The 22,921-nt window shown below is 38.6% G+C and overlaps 1 protein-coding gene across 5 annotated transcripts; it reads left to right on the top strand.

Annotated features, from left to right (window-relative positions):
* Positions 1-1,031: 1,031 nt before the first annotated feature.
* On the top strand, positions 1,032-22,418 carry LOC105060737 (ribulose-1,5 bisphosphate carboxylase/oxygenase large subunit N-methyltransferase, chloroplastic). Of its 5 annotated transcripts, none has more exons than XM_010944548.4 (13): positions 1,033-1,495; positions 3,307-3,470; positions 3,598-3,681; positions 3,767-3,824; positions 4,127-4,180; positions 4,357-4,428; positions 4,834-4,914; positions 9,376-9,548; positions 10,112-10,214; positions 20,912-21,043; positions 21,392-21,514; positions 21,767-21,864; positions 21,950-22,418. In XM_010944548.4, exons 1-12 carry the CDS (start codon positions 1,121-1,123, stop codon positions 21,851-21,853), a joined length of 1,506 nt encoding a protein of 501 aa, XP_010942850.1. In that variant the 5' UTR covers positions 1,033-1,120; the 3' UTR covers positions 21,854-21,864; positions 21,950-22,418. The 5 variants fall into 5 exon arrangements, with proteins under 5 accessions (XP_010942854.1, XP_010942853.1, XP_010942850.1 ...); XM_010944549.4 differs by having other exon boundaries at positions 1,034-1,495; positions 21,967-22,418; XM_010944547.4 differs by having other exon boundaries at positions 1,034-1,495; positions 21,945-22,418.
* The last annotated feature ends 503 nt before the right edge of the window (positions 22,419-22,921 follow it).

Raw genomic sequence — 22,921 nt, 5'->3', positions numbered from 1 at the left:
CAGGAGTGCTTACTGGCACTTCATCTATTTTTTGATCTTAATCAATATGGAAGCAGTGCACTTTATACTCAAATAATTCGAAAAAAAATAGTTGTAGATCCAGGTGAAGTTAAAATATTGGACTCGTGGAAACACTAAAATCAGAGAATAAAATAAATTATAAATGAGATTCCTTCTGTTGAAAAAATAATCATTTATTATTTGTATGTTTGCTGAAGCATAGCTATAACAAATTTATAGTAACTGACTATTGCAGCAAGAGGTGCTTAAAAAACTTGAAGTTTGATGAATAACCACTATGTTTGTCTGGTCCAAATTATAGCTTTTTTTTTTTTTTGGGAGTGAAATGTGTCTAAAAACTTGGAATCAACACTTTTAGCAACATAGTTCCCAGCTATATCCTTCTCAATCTACCATTAGTAAATGAAAAGCATGAATGAGACAATATTCAGATTTCATTTAACGACATTAAATTTTTTAAAGAAGCTTTTAACAAAACATATGAAAATAAACTGCTAGATTGCCTAAACATTTGCATACGCAAGTAACAAAAGCGCAGGTGAGGTGGATTCAGCTGCCACTGCCATGAAAAACCCATAAAATTCCCTTTTTAGTAAATAAATAGTCCCCTCGATTGTATTCCATTAGAGAGAGAGCCGCAAGCTACACATGGAACATCTAAAAAAATTAAAATTCATTCACTTAAATAAAAGATTTGATGAAAGAAAAAAAAAGAGAGCTTAAGTTCAAAAAGTTCATCAGTTCTTTATCTGAAAAAAAAGAATCATCAGTTGATGGATCTAGTTTTGCTCACTGAATACTCCCTGGTTCATCATTTTGTATAAATACAAGATGTGTATAAAATAGACAAAAAAAAAAAAAAAAGCTAAAAGAAATATAGGTGGATCCCAACCATTAGATGGCAATCAAATCAGATTGTGAAAATTAATTTTTCCACTAATTTTGAGAAATAATTTTTGACGGAGATCAAAGCGGACAATCCACCCTCCTCCCGCCATGGAAGTAACCCAAAAAAAAAAAAATCCTAACCATAAAACTTAACGGATAAGCTCCTTCCCCTTCCCCAAGACTTCCCTCCTCTCTCTCTCTAGCTCTCGCCATGGCCCAAATCTCTAGAGTTCTTCACACCTCCTTTCTCCCCCACTTCCCCCAAAGCCCATTACCTCCCTCCAGCCACAACGGCGCCTCTCCCGCAGTTCCCTTCCGCTATCGGACTCGCAGCTCGATCTCCAGCTCTCCGTCCACCACCTCAAGGGCCTCTGAGGCCCGCCCCATCCCATGGGGCTGCGAGATCGAGTCACTAGAGAGTGCCTCAGCGCTGCAGCAATGGCTCTCGGAGTCCGGCCTCCCCCCTCAGAAGATGGCGATCCAGAGGGTGGATGTTGGAGAGAGAGGCCTCGTCGCCCTCAAGAACATCAGGAAGGGGGAGAAGCTCCTCTTTGTGCCTCCTTCTCTGGTTATCACGGCCGATTCGGTAAGGTTATTTGCTATTTTGGGCTTTTTTTCTCATTCTAGGAGACTGATGGAGGTGGTTATAGCAAACGCAATTATTCAAAGAAAAAAGAAGCTTGTTTATTTGCAATATCTCTGCGCAGAGGATTACACAAGTGGTGTAGAAGGAACATTTAATTGGTAACTTGATTTCTTGTGATTCATATTAGTTGACTCTGAAATTTTTTAGGCTAGAGAATTTGCTGTTTGGCTTGACTAAGTGTTTAATTTTACCAAGGATAACAAAAAAAAAAAAAAAAAGAAAAAAAAAAGAAAAAAAAGAAAAAAAGAAAAAAAGAAAAAGAGAGAGAGAGAGAGAAAGGAAAAGAACTACACATTGATACTCTGATTAAGTGAAGTTTGAGGCCAAATTTAAAGCAACAACAATGTTATGGTCCACAAGAATGATACTTAGATTCAAGGCAAAGTGTTAGTTAACCGCACATTAGGTTGGGGTGTCATGTTTGGTAGATGAGAAAATGAGCTTGTTGACCCTTTTTGGGATAGTTCAGACAAAAGGTTTTCATTTCATTTTTTTTTTAAAAAAAAGAGGAATGTCCGCAGAAAGAAAGATATGCAAATTCTTATGATCAGGGAATAGGACTAAAGCTGTAGGTATCTTGTGTAACTAGGCACTTAGGTTATGAGATGTTAGGTTTAAGATGCCACTGTTGAGGCATCTATTTCCCTGGTCGCATGCTTGGTTTCTCTTAGAGGCTTGTATAACTTCTTTTGCTGATCCATGTAAAGCAAATTAATTAAAAAAGAGAAGAAATCTAACAAACATCTTAATTGTGTTGCACAATCTGCAAATAGCAAATTGCCATGGCCACTATATTTCTTTAGTAAATTTATTGAGACTAAATCAGTTACTCCACCCAAAAAAAAAAAAAAAATTGAATGTATGAATGCTCAAGAATCATAAAATATGAAATCCACTGTAGGCTTACTATTGCCTTTTACTTTGATCCCCCTTGAAGTGTATACAGGTTGAGCATATAATGCAGGATCATTTAGATTTGTCAAATTTTCTTATGAGCATCCCCATTTCACAAATATATAATTCTGGGAAATTTATTGGCTGAAAAGGTTGTTAAAAGATGTATGATGCACCAATTGTGACACATGATGCAACATTTGAGATCTGCAACTGGATTCCGACCTGGAAATGTCTGGGACATAAACAAATTGCAGAGTTGCAGGGACCATTTCTTTGTAAAACTTATATGAAAAATTATAAATTTTGAATGGTTTTTGCATCTTCATTTGAGGCTCAGGCAACTAGGGCAAAACCACTTAAGGCCTCAGTGTACTAGAAAAGAGCCTAGATGAAAGGTGAAATGAAAATTGGGACCAGGAAATGCATTTATTTCTTAACCATGTATTATAAGCAAATGAACTGATTGAATGCTGTTCCCTACTATAAATAATTATCCTCCCTAATAAATTCAAACCCATGTATATGGGAATGGGTTGTAGGTTAAAGAGTATTTCACTTCAGATAAATGTATGACAGAAACATATGGTTGGATGATTTGTAAGGCATCTTAGATCAGCAGGATGAGGTTGTACCTTATGATTATGCTTGCATTGACATGCCTTTTCATTTTCAAAATAATCATGAATCCAACCATTGGACCATGCATTGTACCTTCTACTTTCTAAAGTATCTTATTACTTTGCAATTTGTGTTTCTTATGCACGTTTTTGCTGTTTTCCTACAAGATCTACTTAATTAAGATTGGATTTATGTTATATAGTAGACCTTTTAGATTTTGTATATTTTGTTCATAGGACTGGAGCTGCCTTGAAGCTGGAAATGTGATGAGGAGAAATTCTGTACCTGATTGGCCATTGCTGGCAACTTACCTGATAAGTGAAGCAAGTCTCATGAACTCTTCAAGATGGTGCAGTTATATCTCAGCCTTGCCTAGACAGCCTTACTCGCTTTTGTATTGGTATGTTTAGAGCTTCAATTGCCTGTTTGTGCGGTTGTGTGGCCAGAAGAACTGCAACCTTTCTTGGCCTCTGGGTTTTGGGTATGTTCTCAGATTTCTTGTCTATAGCACTTATATGTCATTGCAGGACACGCTCCGAACTAGACACATATTTGGTAGCTTCACAGATCAGGGAAAGAGCAATTGAAAGGATTACTGATGTTGAGGGAACGTATGCATTTTCTTTCTCTTCTTTCTATTACTATAACTTGCTTATTTTTGTGTGTATTATTATTTTCTTTGTTCCAAAACTGCAGGTACAATGATTTAAAAGTTAGGATATTTTCTAAATATCCGCAGTTGTTTCCAGAGGAGGTACCTAAAATGAAACTCTTTCTCTTCATGCGAAGACTCATAAAACAGTTCTATCAACATTTGCTTAAATCACAGATATAACAATATAGAAAACATTTTCATCCAAGTTCAAAAGAAATGTGAACCAACTTGAATTGCCTCTAAGGCTGTAGGATTGTCCATCTCCAAGCACATGAAATATTACATCTTTGTAAATCATCCTTTCCCTCTTAAGCCTTACTGTTCTCTTATGATTGTCATCTCATGTTTGCTTCCTGACCAGATTGATTGTATCTGATAATGGAAACATATTCTTATTTCAGATATTCAACATGCGCACATTTATGTGGTCCTTTGGTATTCTTTTTTCACGTTTGGTGAGTAAAACAATTTGCCGAGTCAATTGTTCTCTGCTATGTAAGACTACCTGCTTAATTATGTCGTAATATCTAATGCAAAATGATATTTTGTATATATCTTTCATGTGGATTTTCTAGATGTCTATGATCTACTTTTAGATCGATTTCTGTTTGATGAAATTCTGACATTGCAGGTTCGTTTGCCATCAATGGATGGAAAAGTTGCATTAGTTCCTTGGGCAGACATGCTTAATCATAGTTCTGAGGTATCTTAATCCATAATATGTGATTTTGATTTCTCTGGCACATTCAGTTCAACTCTGCCAGTATTATATAGTCTGCCACTTCAAGTTATTTCTATACATTATTCATTTTTTGGTTTGCATAATATCTGTTGTCCTACATGAAACCCTGACTTTGATTGATGTTGGTTTGTCTACTTGGAAATTATTTGAAAAAGCTGGGCAAATCTTTTGAACATGTATGCATATAAGAAAGTTGAACCATGAATTAATCCACTGGATTGTCTTCACCATCTTTCAGGAACTTTGTGCTGTAATGTACTCAAAAGATCTATGATATGTGTATCCTGAATAGAAGGTTAAACAATTTTACCTTTTTTGTGTGGATTAGACATTTCATCAGAGATATCTGTATATGAATTTTTCCAGGTGGAGACATTCTTGGACTATGACAAATCATCTCAGGGAATAGTTTTTACAACTGACAGGTCATATCAGCCAGGTGAGCAGGTAAATAAGTTTCTAGTTTACTTATCATATGGCTTTTATTTATTTAGTATGGATGTAATGGGAAGTGTTTCATGATACCCTTGAAACAAGCTAATAGGTAGAAAGATGCTAGAACTTTATCAAAGTTGGTTTATTTTGTGGCAGTTTCTAGACTAGATGTGTTGGGTAGATTTATCAAATTTAATTTGAAATACATAATTTCCATTGTAGAAAATATTAAAAATCAAATTTATCACATATTTTTTCAGGACATATGAAGTTTTTTTACAATTTGTAAAACTTGTCTTTACTGCCTACAGGAAAAGGTCTATGAAGCTTAATTGTCTTGCACTGTGCTATTAGAAAGTAACATATAAAAATACTGACCAAGTAAACTTTCCTATGTTATCAAACAAGCAGCAATCCTGTTAGATGGTGGATGACTATATGGAGAACTGTCTTTTCTTTCTAATATTGTTTTTCTTCTTTATTACCCTCTAGAATCATTCAAGGCATACTAGTCTATTTGTTTAGCTATCTTAACTCATAAGAACCATATACCAAGTTTTGAATAATGATGTCCTTCGCACATATTTAACTAAATAGTGTAAATATCAATTTTCAGGGAAAAGAAAGAGGACCTAATAATTTTTCAGATTTGTTAAATAACTTCATTGATAAAGATGCATAATTGTTCTCAGGTACTAAAAGGTAAATCTTGATGTGAAACAGCTGTAAATCATCAAATAGCCTATGTCCGCAGCAACTTGTTTGTTTTATATATATTGTGGTGTCAGCAGTGCTTCCAACTCATATGTTCAAATTTCTGAAAATTAATTTGTATTTTTTTAGCACCACATGTAGGATTTGTCTTGCTAGGTCTTGCGCATAACCACAACTTGAAAAACTCCACTAAAAGTTCTTCACTGTACTGCCAATGTAGATACTACTATTCCTCCCTCGGCAAGTCACCAACCAGGTCATTACTGTAAAGGGGAAATATAGGGACCCAATAAGCACCAGAATGTAATACAATTAATAGTGGAAGATCAGAGATTACTCATCCTCTTATTTCTGGATGTGATAAACACATGGAGGATTATAATTTGTACTTTGATTCTCTGCTAATGGTTGTACAAGTCAAGACATGTCCTCCACCATATCCCCTTGATCTGACTTCATGGTTTTCTAGTTTTGGATAAAAAGAGTGGCTAAATTCACTCACTTAGAGAAACAAAACAAAGGAGGTTGATGCAGTTATACAAGACATATCCTCCACCATATCCACTTGATCTGGCTATCATGACTCTTTCATTTTTGGATAAAATGTGTGGTTAAAATTCACCACTTCACAATGAAGAGAATAAAATGGAGGAGGTTAATGCAGGATCAACCATAGAAACAAAGCAATCTGAAACAAAATAAAAATTGCAAGCTTTGAGAAACAAACTTTCCTTTCACTTAGCTTGCACTAGTATCTCCTAGGAGAGAAAATTCCATATCACCTGTATTAGTTGCATCACTTATTTGGATAGTTGGATTTTTCCAAAAAAAAAAGAGATGATGTTTTATTTTAAAACACAACCAGCCAACCATTGTGGTGGTTGGTTGGCTGGCCCATTTTAAAAAGGGCGTGAGTTTGAGTCTCTTTTAAAAAATTTCTAACATATTCTTTGTAAAAAGAAGTGTCCATCTACCATATTTGAGAGGAGAAGTGTCTGTTGGGATGTGTCCGATGGAGAAACACATGCTTCCGGAGAGTGTGCATATTGCCACATCTCTTCAGAAAAGAAAACATCTATCTTAAAAGACAGACCACTCTATAAAACCCTGGTATCAGAACACAACAACACACCATAATACACCATTATTATCAGATCAATTTGATTTTGTAGACACTGGTGATCAAATATTAGGCTTTGTTGTATCCTAAAGGTTTATTGCACATTCCTCTTGTCGACCTGATTGGTGGGGGTGAATATTAGGCTTTCCATTTTTCTTCCCCCTTGCTCCAACATGGTTTAATTACTAAAAATCTTGGCATTATTTCCCATCCAAATGGACCAAATGGTAGCCAACAAGTTGGTCCAAGATTTTCTAATCCATGTAGCTATCATTTCTTCACTCTAATTTTTTTTCCTCTTTCTAAATTCTGATATCCAAAATCTTGTTGTCAAATCCATATGGAGGTTCTTGAACAAAATCTTACACAAACCCAACCAAAACTCTATATATAAATCAAATTCTGAGGGTCAGAAATCCATTGTAGTTGGACTCCACATTCTAAATTTTTCTTAGGTTGTCCTTTATACATGCTTTTAAGTCTAAGCCCAAAGGGGAATGCTCAATTCTGTACCTTCTCCCTGTCCAGTTCCTGCAGAACCCTGGCTGCCTCACAGGACCCAGCAATCCGGTGGAATGTGGGGTGGTAGAGGGAGATAGGGTTTTAATAGAAGAGGGAGAGGAGCGTGCTCCATAAGATTCAAAATCGATGGTGGAGATGAGGCTCTATGGCAGCAGATGGAGGGATCATTGGTGGTATTGTATCCACCTAGAAAAGTCCATCATGATCCATGAAAATCTTGTAAATGCTAGCCATTCGATCTTGATCGAGTGACAGCGGATGGACCTAAGAAAAAGTGGTCTCTTTTTCAGATTCCTTGGGTAACTGTTTTGGATCCGCAGGTATGTTTTTTTTGGTGGAACATGTTGGTAAGCAAATAAATCTTCCATGCCAAAATAAATCACATAGAAATAAATATGCACACAAGGGATAGGTAAATAACAGGTGTAAGCAAGACAACCAAATAACCAATAATCCCATGCTGATGGCCTAATAGGCTGTCTATGAGGAAGCAAATATTCATAAAATTGATTGTGTGATATTCAGACTAAGGATACTTTTGGTTAAGTAGCCACCTGGATGCTCAAGACCCAATCCATCTGTTTTGCCCACATGAGCCCGGGCAGTCAGGTGGAGCTGGGGAAACCCAGCGCTTTGTTGTGATGATAGCCCGACATGCAGTGGGCTTCAGCTGGCTTCGTCCAGGGTCTGGATACATGGGCTATTGGGCCATGGTGGGCACCTGTTAGGAAGCTGAATGCAAGACAGTCCAGACAGCCCAAATCCATTTGCTAGTTCCCATTGGCCCATTGCTCACATCCATCGTACCACAAATCCAGAATCATAACATTATACTATTAATTTAGGTTATGTATGGAATAAAATATATATTGACAGATTTACCAAGATGAAAAGAAGATGAAATCAGCACAGATTTTTCTCATTGACAATATACGACGGCAATCTGCTACTAATGACTGAATATATGATAACGTCATGATTTACTACAATATTATTACTTTATGACCAAAAGAAATATGTCTTATGCTCTCATTTTACAAGTAACAACCTTTTAAAGTAATAAGAACTGGGGAAGGACGCAGAATATAATTTCCAGGCTCAAGAAGTCGAAACTGATTTCCTTGCTCAGCATGGCATCCCATAGCTCTCAACCATGATACAAGTAAAACTTGACAAAAAGAGACACCTGAATTTAATGAAAAAATATTTAGTTACAACAGTGAACATCTAAATTAGAGTTGCTGTAGTTTTCTCTTCCATGAAATCTCTCCATGAAACATACAAAGACTTCTCTGGACAAAGTTCAGACAAGAGCAAACAACTTCTGTTATCTTCTGGACTGACTTTTGAAAAGTAATAAGAACTGGGGAAGGACTCTGAATATAATTTCCAGGCTCAAGAAGTCGAAACTGATTTCCTTGCTCAGCATGGCATCCCGTAGCTCTCAATCCATAATACAAGTAAAACTTGACAAAAGGAGACATCTGAATTTAATGAAAAAGTATTTAGTTAAGACCATGAACATCTAAATTAGAGTTGCTGTAGTTTTCTCTTCCATGAAATCTCTCCATGAAACATATAAAGACTTCTCTGGACAAAGTTCAGACAAGAGCAAACAACTTCTGTTATCTTCTGTACTGACTTTGGAATTAAATTATGATTACATGCAATTTTGTCACCTGTGCTAAAACAGACTTCCCTTTGTTCCTTGAACAAACTTTACTTTTTCTTATTAATTGAGTTTAAATCTGACCAAGTGACCATTGACCTATTTTCCATGATGCATATTTTGAAGTTATATCTATGCACCACAATAGGGTGTACAAGTTGACAGAACATCTCCATCTGTTTATTTTTTTTGAAATGAAGGTACAGAAAGGAGCGTGACCTAGGCTGTTGTATAAGAAAACTCTAAATTTTGCCATTTGCTTTATGGTTTACTAATAACATGAGAAAAGCATTGTTTTAAATCTTGTCCTTTTTATTTAAGAATTTCTGCTATTAGCTTGACAACTGGAGTAAAATCTTTGTCATACATAACAGCTTGTATCTTGAATGAATGGCTTATTATAAGGTATATTATCTCTCTCTGTTATGATGCTTAAATATCTCCACAGGTATTTATATCTTATGGCAAGAAATCCAATGGAGAGCTTTTGCTCTCATATGGTTTTGTTGCAAAAGAGGGTGCAAATCCAGATGACTCAGTTGAGTTGTCATTGCCTCTTAACAAATCTGACAAATGCTACAAGGAGAAACTGGAAGCCTTGCAGAAGTATGGTTTGTCCACGTGAGTACTGTATATCCATCAATGAATACGGTTGGAACCTGAGTATATAAGAAAAAATAAAATAAAATAAGTTGAATATATTTAAGCAAACTCATAATCAACTTTAATGAAATTAGAAACTATGTGAAATAAATGACTCTTCATGCTTAGTAGTTGGAACCATTTTTCAATTGTCACTTGTTAAGCCAAACTGTTGGAAATCATGAATTACTATTTCTGCACCATATTTGGAATATCTTATACTAAACTCCACAGAGCAAAGTGAGCTTGGTACACAATCAAGATAAATAGAAATTTCCTGAAACCAGAAACTATGTTAAATTACATGTGGTTGCCAGTGTTGCTTGTCATTAGCATGATCATTTCTTGAGACTTGCTCATCCTTTTAAATGCATGTTTTGTTGAAATATGTTTTTTGTGAATGAAAGTTTACTGGAACAAAATGCTGACAACTAAAGATCACTAATTGTCTATATTATTTAAAAATCATATTTACTTTGTTAATTATATATGTTATAGGAAATATTCAAGTTTTTTCTGTTTTCCTGATTCATTTTGAGCAGGCCTCAGAGATTCCCTTTGCAGATCACTGGCTGGTCACTGGAGATGAAGGCATATGCTTACCTTGTGGTGTGCCCACCAAACATGAGTCAACACTTTGAAGAGGTTTGACAGATTTACCTTATAGTAGCAATATGTGAATAACGTCTTGAATGTCTCTATAATTATTCTTGTTGCTTGTAAGGTACAATAATTGAAATAATAGGATTATCAGTTAGGTTGGAGTTGACTGCTCTTTTTTGATATGTTTATTTTTTATGTCAACCTTTAAAGTCAGAAAGATAAGTGTTGGGACAATTCAACCGACCCCCGAATCCGACTTTACATCAGTCTCACAAGCACATAGTGCCGACTAATAATCAGATGATCGATCGATAGTCAGCTATTCTCAGCTATCGACAGACAACTACGACGACTCTTAATCTCCGACTGATGACCATCGACATACCACAGTTATCGACCGATGATCATTCGGACCTCTACGACTACCGACATATGATCGACCGACTGGTTTACCGATATACAGTTGGCTTATCTGAAACTGCCAGCGCAGAATGCCAGAACGTGATCAATGGCACCCCATGATCACGTTATGCTGGAATATGCAGAACCCACGTGTCCAACCATTATGAACAGTTATCGACTACGTGTCACGACCATCAATGGGCATAAACAGCCCATTAACTCCATAATCATGGCCTAATAAAAAGTGGGACCACGTGCTCGATGGTTACATCTGAATCATCTATAAAAGGGAGGTAAACAGCAGGCATTGATAAGACAATTCTGGATTAAGACTCTGCCACTTCAAATATTCTTTATCTACTATTCACCAATCCCTCATTGACTTAAGCATCGAAGGATCCCCGTCGGATAAAATTTCGGTCTGTGAGGACTTCATTTTGTAAGTGCTTTTCACCGGCGATAGACGACAGGAGATTGACCACAATAGATTGGTGTGTCATGTAGGGAAAAGACTACAATCAATCATGCCGAAAATCAGAGCTTAACACTCGATGGGATCGACGAGGCAGTCTTCCCACCGGAAAGATGTTCCTCCCCCACTTCCAGTGGCAGAGCCTAGTTCTTCGCATCCTGTGATCACTACAAATATGCAAATTATTGCGCTCATGCAACAAATGAAGATTTTGACGGAGGCGGTTCAAAGCCTCCAGCAGTAGCAAATCCAGTAGTAGCAGCCATCGGTGGAGCTGGTGGCTTAGTCAGTGCCATCTAGGCACAGCCACTGTCCTCTACGGCGCTCATCCTCATCTCCGGAGCGGCAACCGTCTCGACACTCCCATCGGGATGGATGATCGCATTCTTGGTACTCCCATCGTGCCACCCATCATTCTCGATGTTCTCCCTCTCCCTCTCGTGTACATAGTATCAAGAAGGGAAAACGACCGTGGATGCCTTCTGCTTCTCCCTCTTCGAGCTTTTTAGGGGGTTCTACCCCTGAAATTTTTCAGCAACGGTGGCTTGACGACTACGAACGCAAGTTCAAAGAGATTAACTGTCAGCTTGCCCGACTTCAGGTGGAAAGTCAAAAGTCTTCCAATGATTATGACTTCCACACTATCCAGCCTCTCTCAGCATATTCTGGATGAATCGATTTTCTCTTGATTCAAGATGCCACAAATGGAGCCATACGATGGCTCCATCGATCTGATCGATCATTTGGAGAGCTATAAGGCTTTCATGATGATTCAAGGGGCAACCGATGTTTTCTTATGCATTGACTTTCCAGCAACTATTCGGAAGACTGCTCGAGCCTGATATTTTGGGCTTCAGTCGAAAAGCATTAACTCCTTTGAGCAGCTCGAACAATCTTTCATGGCCCACTTCAGCACTAGCCGAAGGCCGCCACGAACATCCGACGGCTCTTCTTAATCAAGCAAGGTGAGATAGAGACGTTGAGAGATTTTGTGGCTCGCTTCAATGCGGTCATACTTGAGGTCAGGAATCTCAATGAAGATATGGTCATATCGGCCATGGAGAGAGGTCTGAGGGGATCTAGATTCACATACTCTCTAGACAAGACTCTCTCACGGATCTATGCTGAACTTCTGGAGCACACGTACAAATATATTCGCGTGGATGAAGCTGCTTCTGACCGACGTCAGACAGAAGAAAAAGGTCAGAAGAAGAAACAGAAGAAAAATGGAGCTCCGACCGAATCAAGTCGGTCAACTATCAATAAGCGAGTTTCACCTCGACGATGGAGTCAGAAGCTAAGCAGCTATGGCAGGTATGACTCCTATACTCCTCTTTCTATTCTCTGTGTGCAGATTCTGATGGAGATCGAAGAAGAGGAGTATTTACGACACCCCCATCGATGAAAGCACCGCTGAGGAGCCGTGATAGGAAGAAGTACTGTTGGTTCCATCGTGATCATGGTCATGATGTCGAACAGTGCATCCAGCTCAGAGACGAGATAGAGGTCCTGATTCGACGAGGCTATCTCGACAAGTTCCGACGAGATTGTCCGATTCAACCTCCCAACGACCAACAATCTCAACCACAAACTGAGGAGACACTCAACAATCGTCAAACGGTGGGAGTAATCAACATGATCTCCGGACGACAGAAGAACTGGGGGGCAACTAATAAATCTACTGAGAACAAACACCAATATTTTTGCTTGGTCGGCAATGGATATGTCAGGCATTCCTCTGGAGATAATAATCCACTGGCTAAATATTGATCTAAAGATTAAGCCGATGAGACAGAAAAAATAATCTTTTGCTCCTGAAAGGCAGAAGATCATCGACGAAGAAGTCGATAAGCTTCTCGCAGCTGGCTTCATCAGAGAAGCAAATTATCCTGATTGATTTGCCAATGTCGTGATGGTAAGAAAAGCTAATGGAAAGTGAAGAATCTGCATCGACTATACGAATCTGAATAAAGCTTGTCCAAAGAACAGTTTTCTCTTACCGAAGATTGACCAATTAGTTGATGCAACCTCGGGACACCGACTTCTAAGCTTCATGGATGCCTTCGCAAGATATAATCAGATCTGAATGGCACCTAAAAACGAGGAGCATACAGCCTTTATAACCGATAAAGGCATCTACTGTTATAAAGTAATGCCATTCGGTTTAAAAAATATCAGAGCCACATATCAATGGCTAGTTAATAAAATCTTCAAGGCACAAATTGGACGAAATATGGAGGTTTATGTAGATGACATGTTGGTGAAAAGTCCTCAAACTACTGATCATGTTCGGGATCTGGAAGAAGCCTTCAACATACTTCGACGATATCAGATGAAATTAAATCTGACTAAGTGTGCATTCGGAGTAACTTCTGAAAAATTTTTCGAATTTCTTGTGTCGCAACGAGGAATCAAAGTCAATTTCGAGAAAATAAAGACTATCATCAATATGAAGCATCCTAGTTTCAAGAAAGAGATACAGCAGTTTAATGGAAGGATCGTTGCAGTTAGTCGATTTATCTCAAGATTAGCAGAAAGATGCTTATCTTTTTTCAAAATCTTGAGACAAGCAAAAGATTTCTCATGGTCAGACGAGTGCCGACAGTCCTTTAAAGATTTCAAAAGATATCTGGCATCTCCACCATTGCTTATAAAATCAAAGATTGGAGAAACTTTGTATTTTTATTTGGCAACTTCAACGGAGGCAGTTAGTTCGATACTTGTCCAAGAGGATGAAAATCGAATTCAACGATCAATCTACTATACTAGCAAGGTGCTCCACAATACCGAAGTAAGATATTCAAGAGCGGAAAAGATGATCTACGCTCTAATCATATCATCACAATGACTTCGTCCATACTTCCAAGCACATCCTATTGTCGTTTTAACAGATCAGTCGTTGAAGGCAATTTTACACCAACCTGATACTTCGGGTCGAATGACAAAGTGGGCAATAAGGCTCAGTGAATTTGATATTCAATATCGTCCACGACCATCAATGAAGGCGCAAGTTTTGGCCGACTTTATCGCCGAGTGTATTATACTTGATAATAATTCAGAGGATGAAATAAAACAAGTTGAAGCCCTTGAGCCCCACTTGACATTGGCGTGGGTGCTGCACATCGATGGAGCATCCAACACATAAGGCAGTAGAGCCGGACTCATCCTCACCAATTGTGAAGGGATTGTAACTGAATACGCCCTTCGATTTAATTTCAAAGCTTCAAATAACCAAGCTGAATATGAAGCATTCCTAGCCAGCTTAAAGATCGCTAAGGAGCTTGACATTGACAGCCTGAAGGTCTTCATCGACTCGCAGCTAATTGCTGGACAAGTTAAGGACGAGTTTAAAGCTTGAGACCCTGTTATGATGAAGTATCTTCAGAAAGTGAAAGACTTTATGTCGACTCTAAAATATTTTGAGATCTTTCACATTCCAAAGATAGAAAATACTCGGACCGATGCATTTTTTCGACTTGCAACTACTTCTTTGAACTCGCTGAGTCGGACATTCGTCGAATGTCTTGATAATCGAGTATTGATAAAGTCAAAGAAGTGCTACAAATTAATAATGAACCAAGCTGGATGGACCCGATCATTCAGTACTTGACTGATGGAGCTCTACCTGCGGATCCCTCAGAAGCTAAACGACTCAAATGGATGGCCTCACAATACATTTTGATGAATGACCAGCTTTATAAAAGATCGTTTTCTCTTTCCTTACTGAAGTGTTTGGGACCGACAGATGTCGACTATACACTCAGAGAGGTTCATGAATGAATTTATGGAAATCACTTAGGGTGCAAATCTCTAGCTTATAAAATCTTACGACAAGGATATTATTAGCCCACCATGAAGAAAGATGCAGCTGAACTTGTTTGGAGATGTGAACTATGTTAGAAGTATGTAAATATACAGCATCAACCGACTAGTCAGTTGACATCAATTGTTGCACCATGGTCCTTCGCATAATGGAGAATTGACATACTAGGTCTTTTTCCTCCAGCATCTGGTCAGAGAAAATTCATAGTGGTCCCCATTGATTACTTCACCAAATGTGTATAAGTTGAACCTTTGGTACAAATCACTGAAAGTAAGATGGAAGACTTCATTCAAAAGTCAATTATATGCAGATTCGGTTTATCATATATCATCATCACCGACAATGATCAACAGTTCGACAATTAGAACTTTAAAAAGTTTGGTACGAAATTTTACATTACGCACAAACTCACATCAGTCGGTCATCTACAATCCAACAGTGAAGTGGAAGTAACGAACCGAACAATCTTGCATGGATTCAAAACCAGACTGAATGAAGGTAAAGACCTTTGGATGAAAGAATTGTATCCAATCCTATGGACATACCGAACAACTCCTCGCATACCAACGAGAGAATCGTCATTCAATTTGGCTTATAGAACAGAAGCGATGATCCCACTTGAGATCGAATTACCATCAGTAAGGATGGAACAATACAGTGAGTTGAGCAATTCAGAATGTCTGAGAATCGATCTAGACTTACTTCCAGAAGTCTGACAGCAAGCTCAAATTCAGATGGCAGCATATCGGCAAAAAGTAGCCCAGTATTATAATACAAAAGTTAAGCCGAAAGTCTTCCATTCAGGAGACATGATCCTAAGGAAAGTAGAAGTCTCAAGACCTCTCGATTAGAGAAAATTATCTTCGAATTGGGAAGGATCCTACAGAATAATCGAGACACTTAGACTGAGCGCATATCAGATGGAAACTCTTGAAGGAATATCTATTTCTCGAACGTAGAATGCCGACAACTCAAAAATGTATTATCAATAAAGTTGTTCATATGTACAATATTCAGAATGAAATATTGAATTTCAAAATCATGAAAGTTTCGACCAACTACAAAGTGATTTTAGACCGATAAATGGACGGTCAATTTCTATCGACTATATTTCGATTTTTCACTGCAAAAACCGACACATTAACTATATATCAATTTTCACTGTAAAAATCGGTATACCGACTGTATCTCGGTACCGACTATATCTCGGCTTTTCACTGTAAAAGCCGACTTTAGTCGAACAACTATTTATACCGACTTAGTTTTGACTAAGTGGAATGCTATGCCAATACGATTCAGGTCGAATTGAAATTATACCGACTTGACTATGGTCAGTTGAAGGATATTCGGCTTGCCACCGTTTATCAAATAACTAGACATACTAACTTGACTACGGTCAGTCGAGGGATATTCAGCTTATTACTGTTTATCTTAATACCTAAAAGATAAAGTATGTCAATTGATATTCGACTAACGGACGATTCTATAATTATTACCGAACGTTCGACTTGCTGATCGATCTTCGGTTGTCAAACTAAGACATTGTAAGTACACAACGAAGAAGGAATTTGCACTTAAAAAATTTTTCTTTCATTCATTGAAAGGAAAGTTACAAAATTGGACTAAAGTCCGATTACAAAATTTTTGATTATAAAAGAAAAACAAAAATGCTACATCGATCACTAATCGTTGTCTTCATTCTCTTGCTCTGGTGTAGCATCGACGACTGGAACAGCTTCTGGTGCAATCGGTGCATCGTCTTCAGTCGGTACAGCCCTTTCTTTAGTAGCTTCATCTTCCGAGCCAGGAGGAATGATGCTTCTCAAGTCCAGACTCGAATATAACTTTCTGACCATATCTTAGCCGTCCTCGTACCCGACACAATAAGAAGCATATCCACCTTCGAGAATTTCTTCCTTAAACTCTTCAGAATTTTTGAAGTTCTCGATGGCTTGGTCCAAGGCTTCCCTCGCCGACTCTGCTTTAGCTCATGCGGAGGCTGACTCAGCATCGATCAGTGCCAACTTTTTTAGGATGGCCCGATGCCTTCCACGTTTGGCTTTAAGTTCATTAATGCATCCATCCCTCTCTCGTCGAAGTCGATGGATAGAGTACTTTTTGCTCTTAATCCGCGACTCGAAGGATGAGATGCTCTGATGAACCGATTCAAGTTCGGCTGTGGAGGACTGTAAGTCGGCCGTCATGCGGGAGATCTCCTCCTAAAGTTTCTTCCCCAGCTCAGTCGCCACCTGAAGTTGTTCGACGGCAGAATTCTTTTCGACGGTAACGGTCGCCACTTTATCCATCCAGGACCGATGGAAGTCAGCAATCTTCCGATAGCCGACTTCTAGATCATGCATATTGTGTGCCTATTGAAAGCAGAAGATAAATCAAGTCAGACCCAAAAAAAAAAGATGTCGAAAAATTTACCTCGAGTATCATCGGATAAAAAGAAGAAAATATCTTAGCGATGATCTGATTCTTCCTGTTCTCTCGATTAGTTGGGAGAAGAGCAGCTTGGATGAGGCACTTGGCCAATGCCAGATTGGCCAAGGCCGACTCACCCTCGGGGATCCTAATGTCAAAAAGGATGGGAAAGCCCGATGACCCATCATCTGTTGAGGTAGCCGGCGCCTTCCCCCGATCTCCGGTCGGCAGCCCTGTGCTTGAGAATGCAGGAAAGTCGGTGCTCGACTGCATTCGAGAGCGTTCCATCGGAGGAACGGTTGGCGCAGCCACGAATTGTTTGGGTTCGACTACAACTCCCACCTCGGTCCGAACCTCTGCTGATGGAGCCACTGATGGTACTGCTGCAGTTCCATCCTCTTCCGCCATCCTATCTTCAGCAGACGGCACCTCAGGAAGTATTGTCGGGGCCGACAATGCTAGGACCGGCTCGAAAGCCATTTTCGATGGAATGTCAGATTTCCTTACTGGTGTGGATGGAGTGGCGACCCGACTCTTCTTCGACGGTCGAGAAGGGCCAGCTTCGGACGCTGCCTTCTTCTTGACAGCGTGCAGACGAATGTCGGCAGACGACACTCGTGCCCTCGGCTGCATAGCTGCAATCAGAATAAAAAATTAGTACAGTTCAGAAACAAACAAAAGTAAAAAGTAAACAGACGACTATGTTATACCTAAAGAAGTGACCGAACTAAGTTCGGCATCGTAGAGAGCTTGTTCGGTCATCAGCTCTTGCTGCGGTGGAATAACCAGGTCCTTCAATCAGAGAAATTTTTTTTCGATCATCGGCCTCCATCCGACTATTCTCATTGGGGTCTGTCCTTGGATCACCCCAGCATGAAGGAAAATCCCAAGGAGACGAAGAAGAAACGAAAAAAAATTGGTTCTTCCATTCATGAATGGACGATGGAAGACCGGTAATAAAAGAAAGGCCTTTCCTCGAGTTGAAGAACCACCAATCCTTGGCCTTCGGATGAGGATGAAGGACAAAAAAAGATTGAAAAAAGGAAGGACGAGGAATGGTCGGTATAAGCTGACACAATAGGGCGAAGCTGATGATCAGTCGAATAGAATTTGGGGCCAACTGAGCAGGACAAAGGCCATAATAATCAAGAAGATTCTGGACGAACTCTGAAATCGAAAATCGAAGATCGGCTCGAAGGTCCTCGACATAAATTGCAACTTGACCCGGAGGAGGAGAATTCACCCGACCATCCAAGCCAGGAGCGAAAAGTTGATACTGCTTTGGGATATGGTATTGTTCTCGAAGCCATTCAATGTTGGGCCTGGATAAAGAAGAATCTTTCGTTTTCGGACTCGAAGGAGAGTCGTCAGTCGGATTATCCGACCGACTATCCCGAGAAGAAGTTTTTCTACTAGCTATGGAAAATGGAGAACTAAGAAAAGAAGGAAAACCCTAAAAGGGAAGAAAACCTAAGGAGGAAGACAAGGGAACTCAACCTGAAATCAGAGATGGTGCCAGAAACAAAGCCCGAGACCCGAGAGCTCCTAGTACTGGGACAACCAGCAGAACCTTCCGTTGCAGAGAATGATGACAAATGCAAAGTAAAAGTTTGGCTGAAAGTGACTTTATATATATAGGATCCCTCAATGGTCCAGATGAAATTGATCAAATCTGGATCTCATCAGATAACGATACGTGATGACATCAAAACCGACCATTGATCGGATGGTTTGATGCACCTATTCCCAGATCGTGCCACCTCACCGTTATTCGTGTGAATAGCTCAAAGTCAATGATGTTTCGACACATAGCCACAATCTACTAGTCAGAATCAAATCGTTTGGTGCCGAATTATCTTTCTAAAATGATGGCCCAATGATGATTTCATAGCTATCGAAACAACAAAATAGTCAGAGATCTCTCGTACTCCAAAAAGTCATTAATACCAACAGTCGAGTTGGGGCTCGAGGCAGCACGTGATAACTCTCTTCGTCCAACACAATAGACCACGTGATAATATACACATCAGACCATCTTGGACTTGGGAGTGGGGGGCAACTGTTGGAAAAATTCAACCAACCCCCGAATCCGACTCTACATCGGCCTCACAAGCATATAGTGCGACTAATAATCAGATGACCGACCAACAGTCGGCTATTCTCAACTATCAACAGACAACTACGACGACTCTTAATCTCCGACTGATGACCATCGACATACTAGAGTTATTGACTGATGATCATTCGGGCCTCTACGACTACCGATATATGGTCTACCGACATATGATCGACCGACTGGTTTATCGACATATGATCGACCGACTGGTTTACGGACACACAATCGGCTTATCTGAAACTGCCAGTGTAGAATGCCAGAACGTGATCATGGGATGCCATTGATCACGTTATGCCAGAATATGCGGAACCCACGTATCTAACCATTATGAACGGTTATCGACTACGTGTCATGACCATCAATGGGCATAAACAGCCCATTAACTCCATGATCATGGCCTAATAAAAAGCAAGACCACATGCTCGACGATTACATCTGAATCATCTATAAAAGGGAGGTAAACAACAGACATTGGTAAGACAATTCTGGACTAAGACTCTGTCACTTCAAATACTTTTTATCTACCATTCACCAACTCCTCACCGACTTAAGTATCGGAGGTTCTCTGTCAGGCACAATTTCGGTCTGTGAGGATTTCGTTTTGCAGGTGCTCTTCACCGACGACAGGCGACAGGGGATTGGCCGCAACAATAAGATTACTAGGAAAGAACCTGAATTAAAAAAAGAAAATCAATATGGTTCCATCTTTCACATGGATGGTGTCCGGTTTCATAGTTTTATGCCAGATGGTGGAATTTACATCCAGCCACTTATAGAAATAGCCTTATGCACTAATAGATTTCTTAAGACGCCCATCTATTCATTAGAACTTCTTTCTAATTCTGGTAGAAGTTTTATACTGTAGGATATCCAATATAATAGACAAAGTAGTAGCCATATGTGATGCCAAAAAAATCATGACAGGTTATTCAAAGTGGAGAGAAAATGAAAATTAATCTTCAACAAGTATAATTCTAGACCTCTGGACAATATTTGATGCTCTTGATTACTATATTTTTATTTATTATTTATTATTTCAAATAAAGTTTCTAACTGAGAATGTAAAGTACATTAATAAAACCTATTTATCAGATCCCCTATTGTGCTTATCTTTTATAGGTTTCAAGAGCAATATGCTTAAATTTTGGTCGACAACCTTCTTTTCCAAGGATTGGACTGGTTTATGACAATATCTATGTTTTTGAAAAGACAATTGTTTCTTTGAAAGGCAAATTTTGATACATTGCTCAAATTTTGACAGCCTACATCTGATGGTACAGTTTACTAAAAAATGTTAAGGAATATGGATTCTTATCAATAAGCAGAAATTCTGTCACATCCTTCGTTGGCAGAAAATGATTGTGAATATCTACTGGGCTTGCATTTTTTTTTCTCATATATGATCGTATTGCAGTTTTCACTGCCTTATTTTCTTCCTTTGATAAATTTTAAGTAATATGCTTGGTTGAAAACTCTCCTGCCACTTAATGAATTAACAGATGGCTGCTGCTGCATCTAATAAAAGTACATCTAAGGCTGGAATCAACTACCCTGAATTGGAGGAGCAAACTCTTCAGTTCCTATTGGATTGCTGTGAATCAAGTATAGCAAAGTACACCAAATTCTTAGAGGTAGTAAGAGCTCGTCCCATCTATTCTATAATTTCTAGTAGCATTTGATTACTGCTAGAGTATAAGTTCTCTGTACCAGTTGTCTAATTCTTGAACCAAAGCTTATTTTCCCAGTTCATTCTTTTAGAGATTTCTCTCAAGATAATTGACATGTCATTTTAATAATATCAATTACTTGATTTCATTTGCACTACATCTTTGGTTAAGGTTTCCTAAACTCATGGATAGGGTGGATAAGGTTGCCAATTTGCCACTGAAGCTCGTGCCTTTTACTCGATGAACTGATCCTTCCAGTGAGTTTTTTGGTTCTTGAAAGGCTTGAGCATAAGATGCTTTATGAACTTCCAGGGTGGTGGTGCCCCTGATTCAGTTCCAACAAATGCAAAGCAGGCCAATCGAAAATTGCTATTGAAAAAGCTAGCAACAGAGCTGTGCACCAGTGAGCGGAGGATCCTATATCGTACACAATATGTAAGCTGCAATAGCTACCAAACTCTACCTTAAATGTGATTCTTATTCTCCAATACAGATGTGATCTGCCAACTTACAGCCCATTATTATGAAGTTATTCCACAAGACAGTGAACCTTCTATAAATTATGTTTCAATGTACTGTATCCATAAACAATTTCAAATTGAGCAGGAGTAGTCACCCTGATTGATTAATATAATGGACATGACATATCACCAAATTATTAAATAGTAACTTCTGTTGTCTTTGTAGGTATTGCGGAGGAGGTTAAGGGACATGAGGAGTGGTGAATTAAGAGCATTAACAATATTTAATGGATTCAGAAAGCTTTTCAAATAGGGGAATGTGAGGTACTTTGTGGTTCTGTAACCAAAACATGCATGCTTCACCATAATTTATTTCACATGTAACAAGTGGTATTCCTCTTCAGTTTAGGTGCTCAACTGATGCAGGTTGATATCAGACATTACTGCAGTTGAGAAAATTGTTTGGAGTGGAGTATGTCAAAAACCAGCTCATGATCTTTATTCCATTGTTATCCACATGGAAACTCCTGAAATTTCATGAGGTACATTGCAACAAGATGCTGGTATCATAATATCTGGTGCCAATTCGCCTCTTCTGATATTTTGTCAGACCATGTTATTAAGATACAAGTCATTTTTGTACCCTGATAGCCCAACGTACTGCCTTCCCCAATCACCATTCCTTCTTCATTGTACTCCACATGAGATCTCTCAGATTTGTTTAAATAGCTGTTGGTTTCTCCAGCGGAACTTGGGATTGTTGCAATTTGTGATGTAAAACTTGGTTCTCATGAGATTCAAGGTCGTTACAAGTGTGGTGGGAAATAAATTATGGATGGACATATATATATATATGAAGACATCTTATGTGGAGTTTACGTGGGTGCTGGTGTTAATAATGCCTATATTGATGTTTAGCAGTCATCGTTAAAGTTCGTTACTTATTACTTAATGTACGTGGTAATGATATTGGTATCAGTATACTCTGCCATCATTAAAGTTCATTGCATAATATATAATAAAGTCTATCTTTTGAAGCATTCTGTTTATATTATATCCTGTGTATCACACGGGGTTGGTATTAATGACGTGTGTCAAGAAGTTTTTATTTTGCTATAATTAAAGCTTATTATCTAGTGGGAGACAAAAATTTGATTATTGAAGTTTTTTATTTATTATAATTTGTTATATTTCTATATTACATTTCTAGTACAGCTGGCAAAAAGAGAAAATTCATACACCCAATGTATCAGTTATATACTAGTTGTTAAGAAAACTTACCTTTCTCTCGTGCAAATTATATTTAAAGGAGATTGTGCGCGGAAAAAAGGTAGTTTTTTCTGTGGTTGAAACTGCCCGAGAACTCAGGCTCCTTTGAAAT

Source organism: Elaeis guineensis, chromosome 1 (assembly GCF_000442705.2).
Source record: "Elaeis guineensis isolate ETL-2024a chromosome 1, EG11, whole genome shotgun sequence".
NCBI classification, from domain to species: domain Eukaryota; kingdom Viridiplantae; phylum Streptophyta; class Magnoliopsida; order Arecales; family Arecaceae; genus Elaeis; species Elaeis guineensis.
Note: the sequence above shows the minus strand (reverse complement) of the source record. Positions and strands in the feature narration are given on the sequence as shown.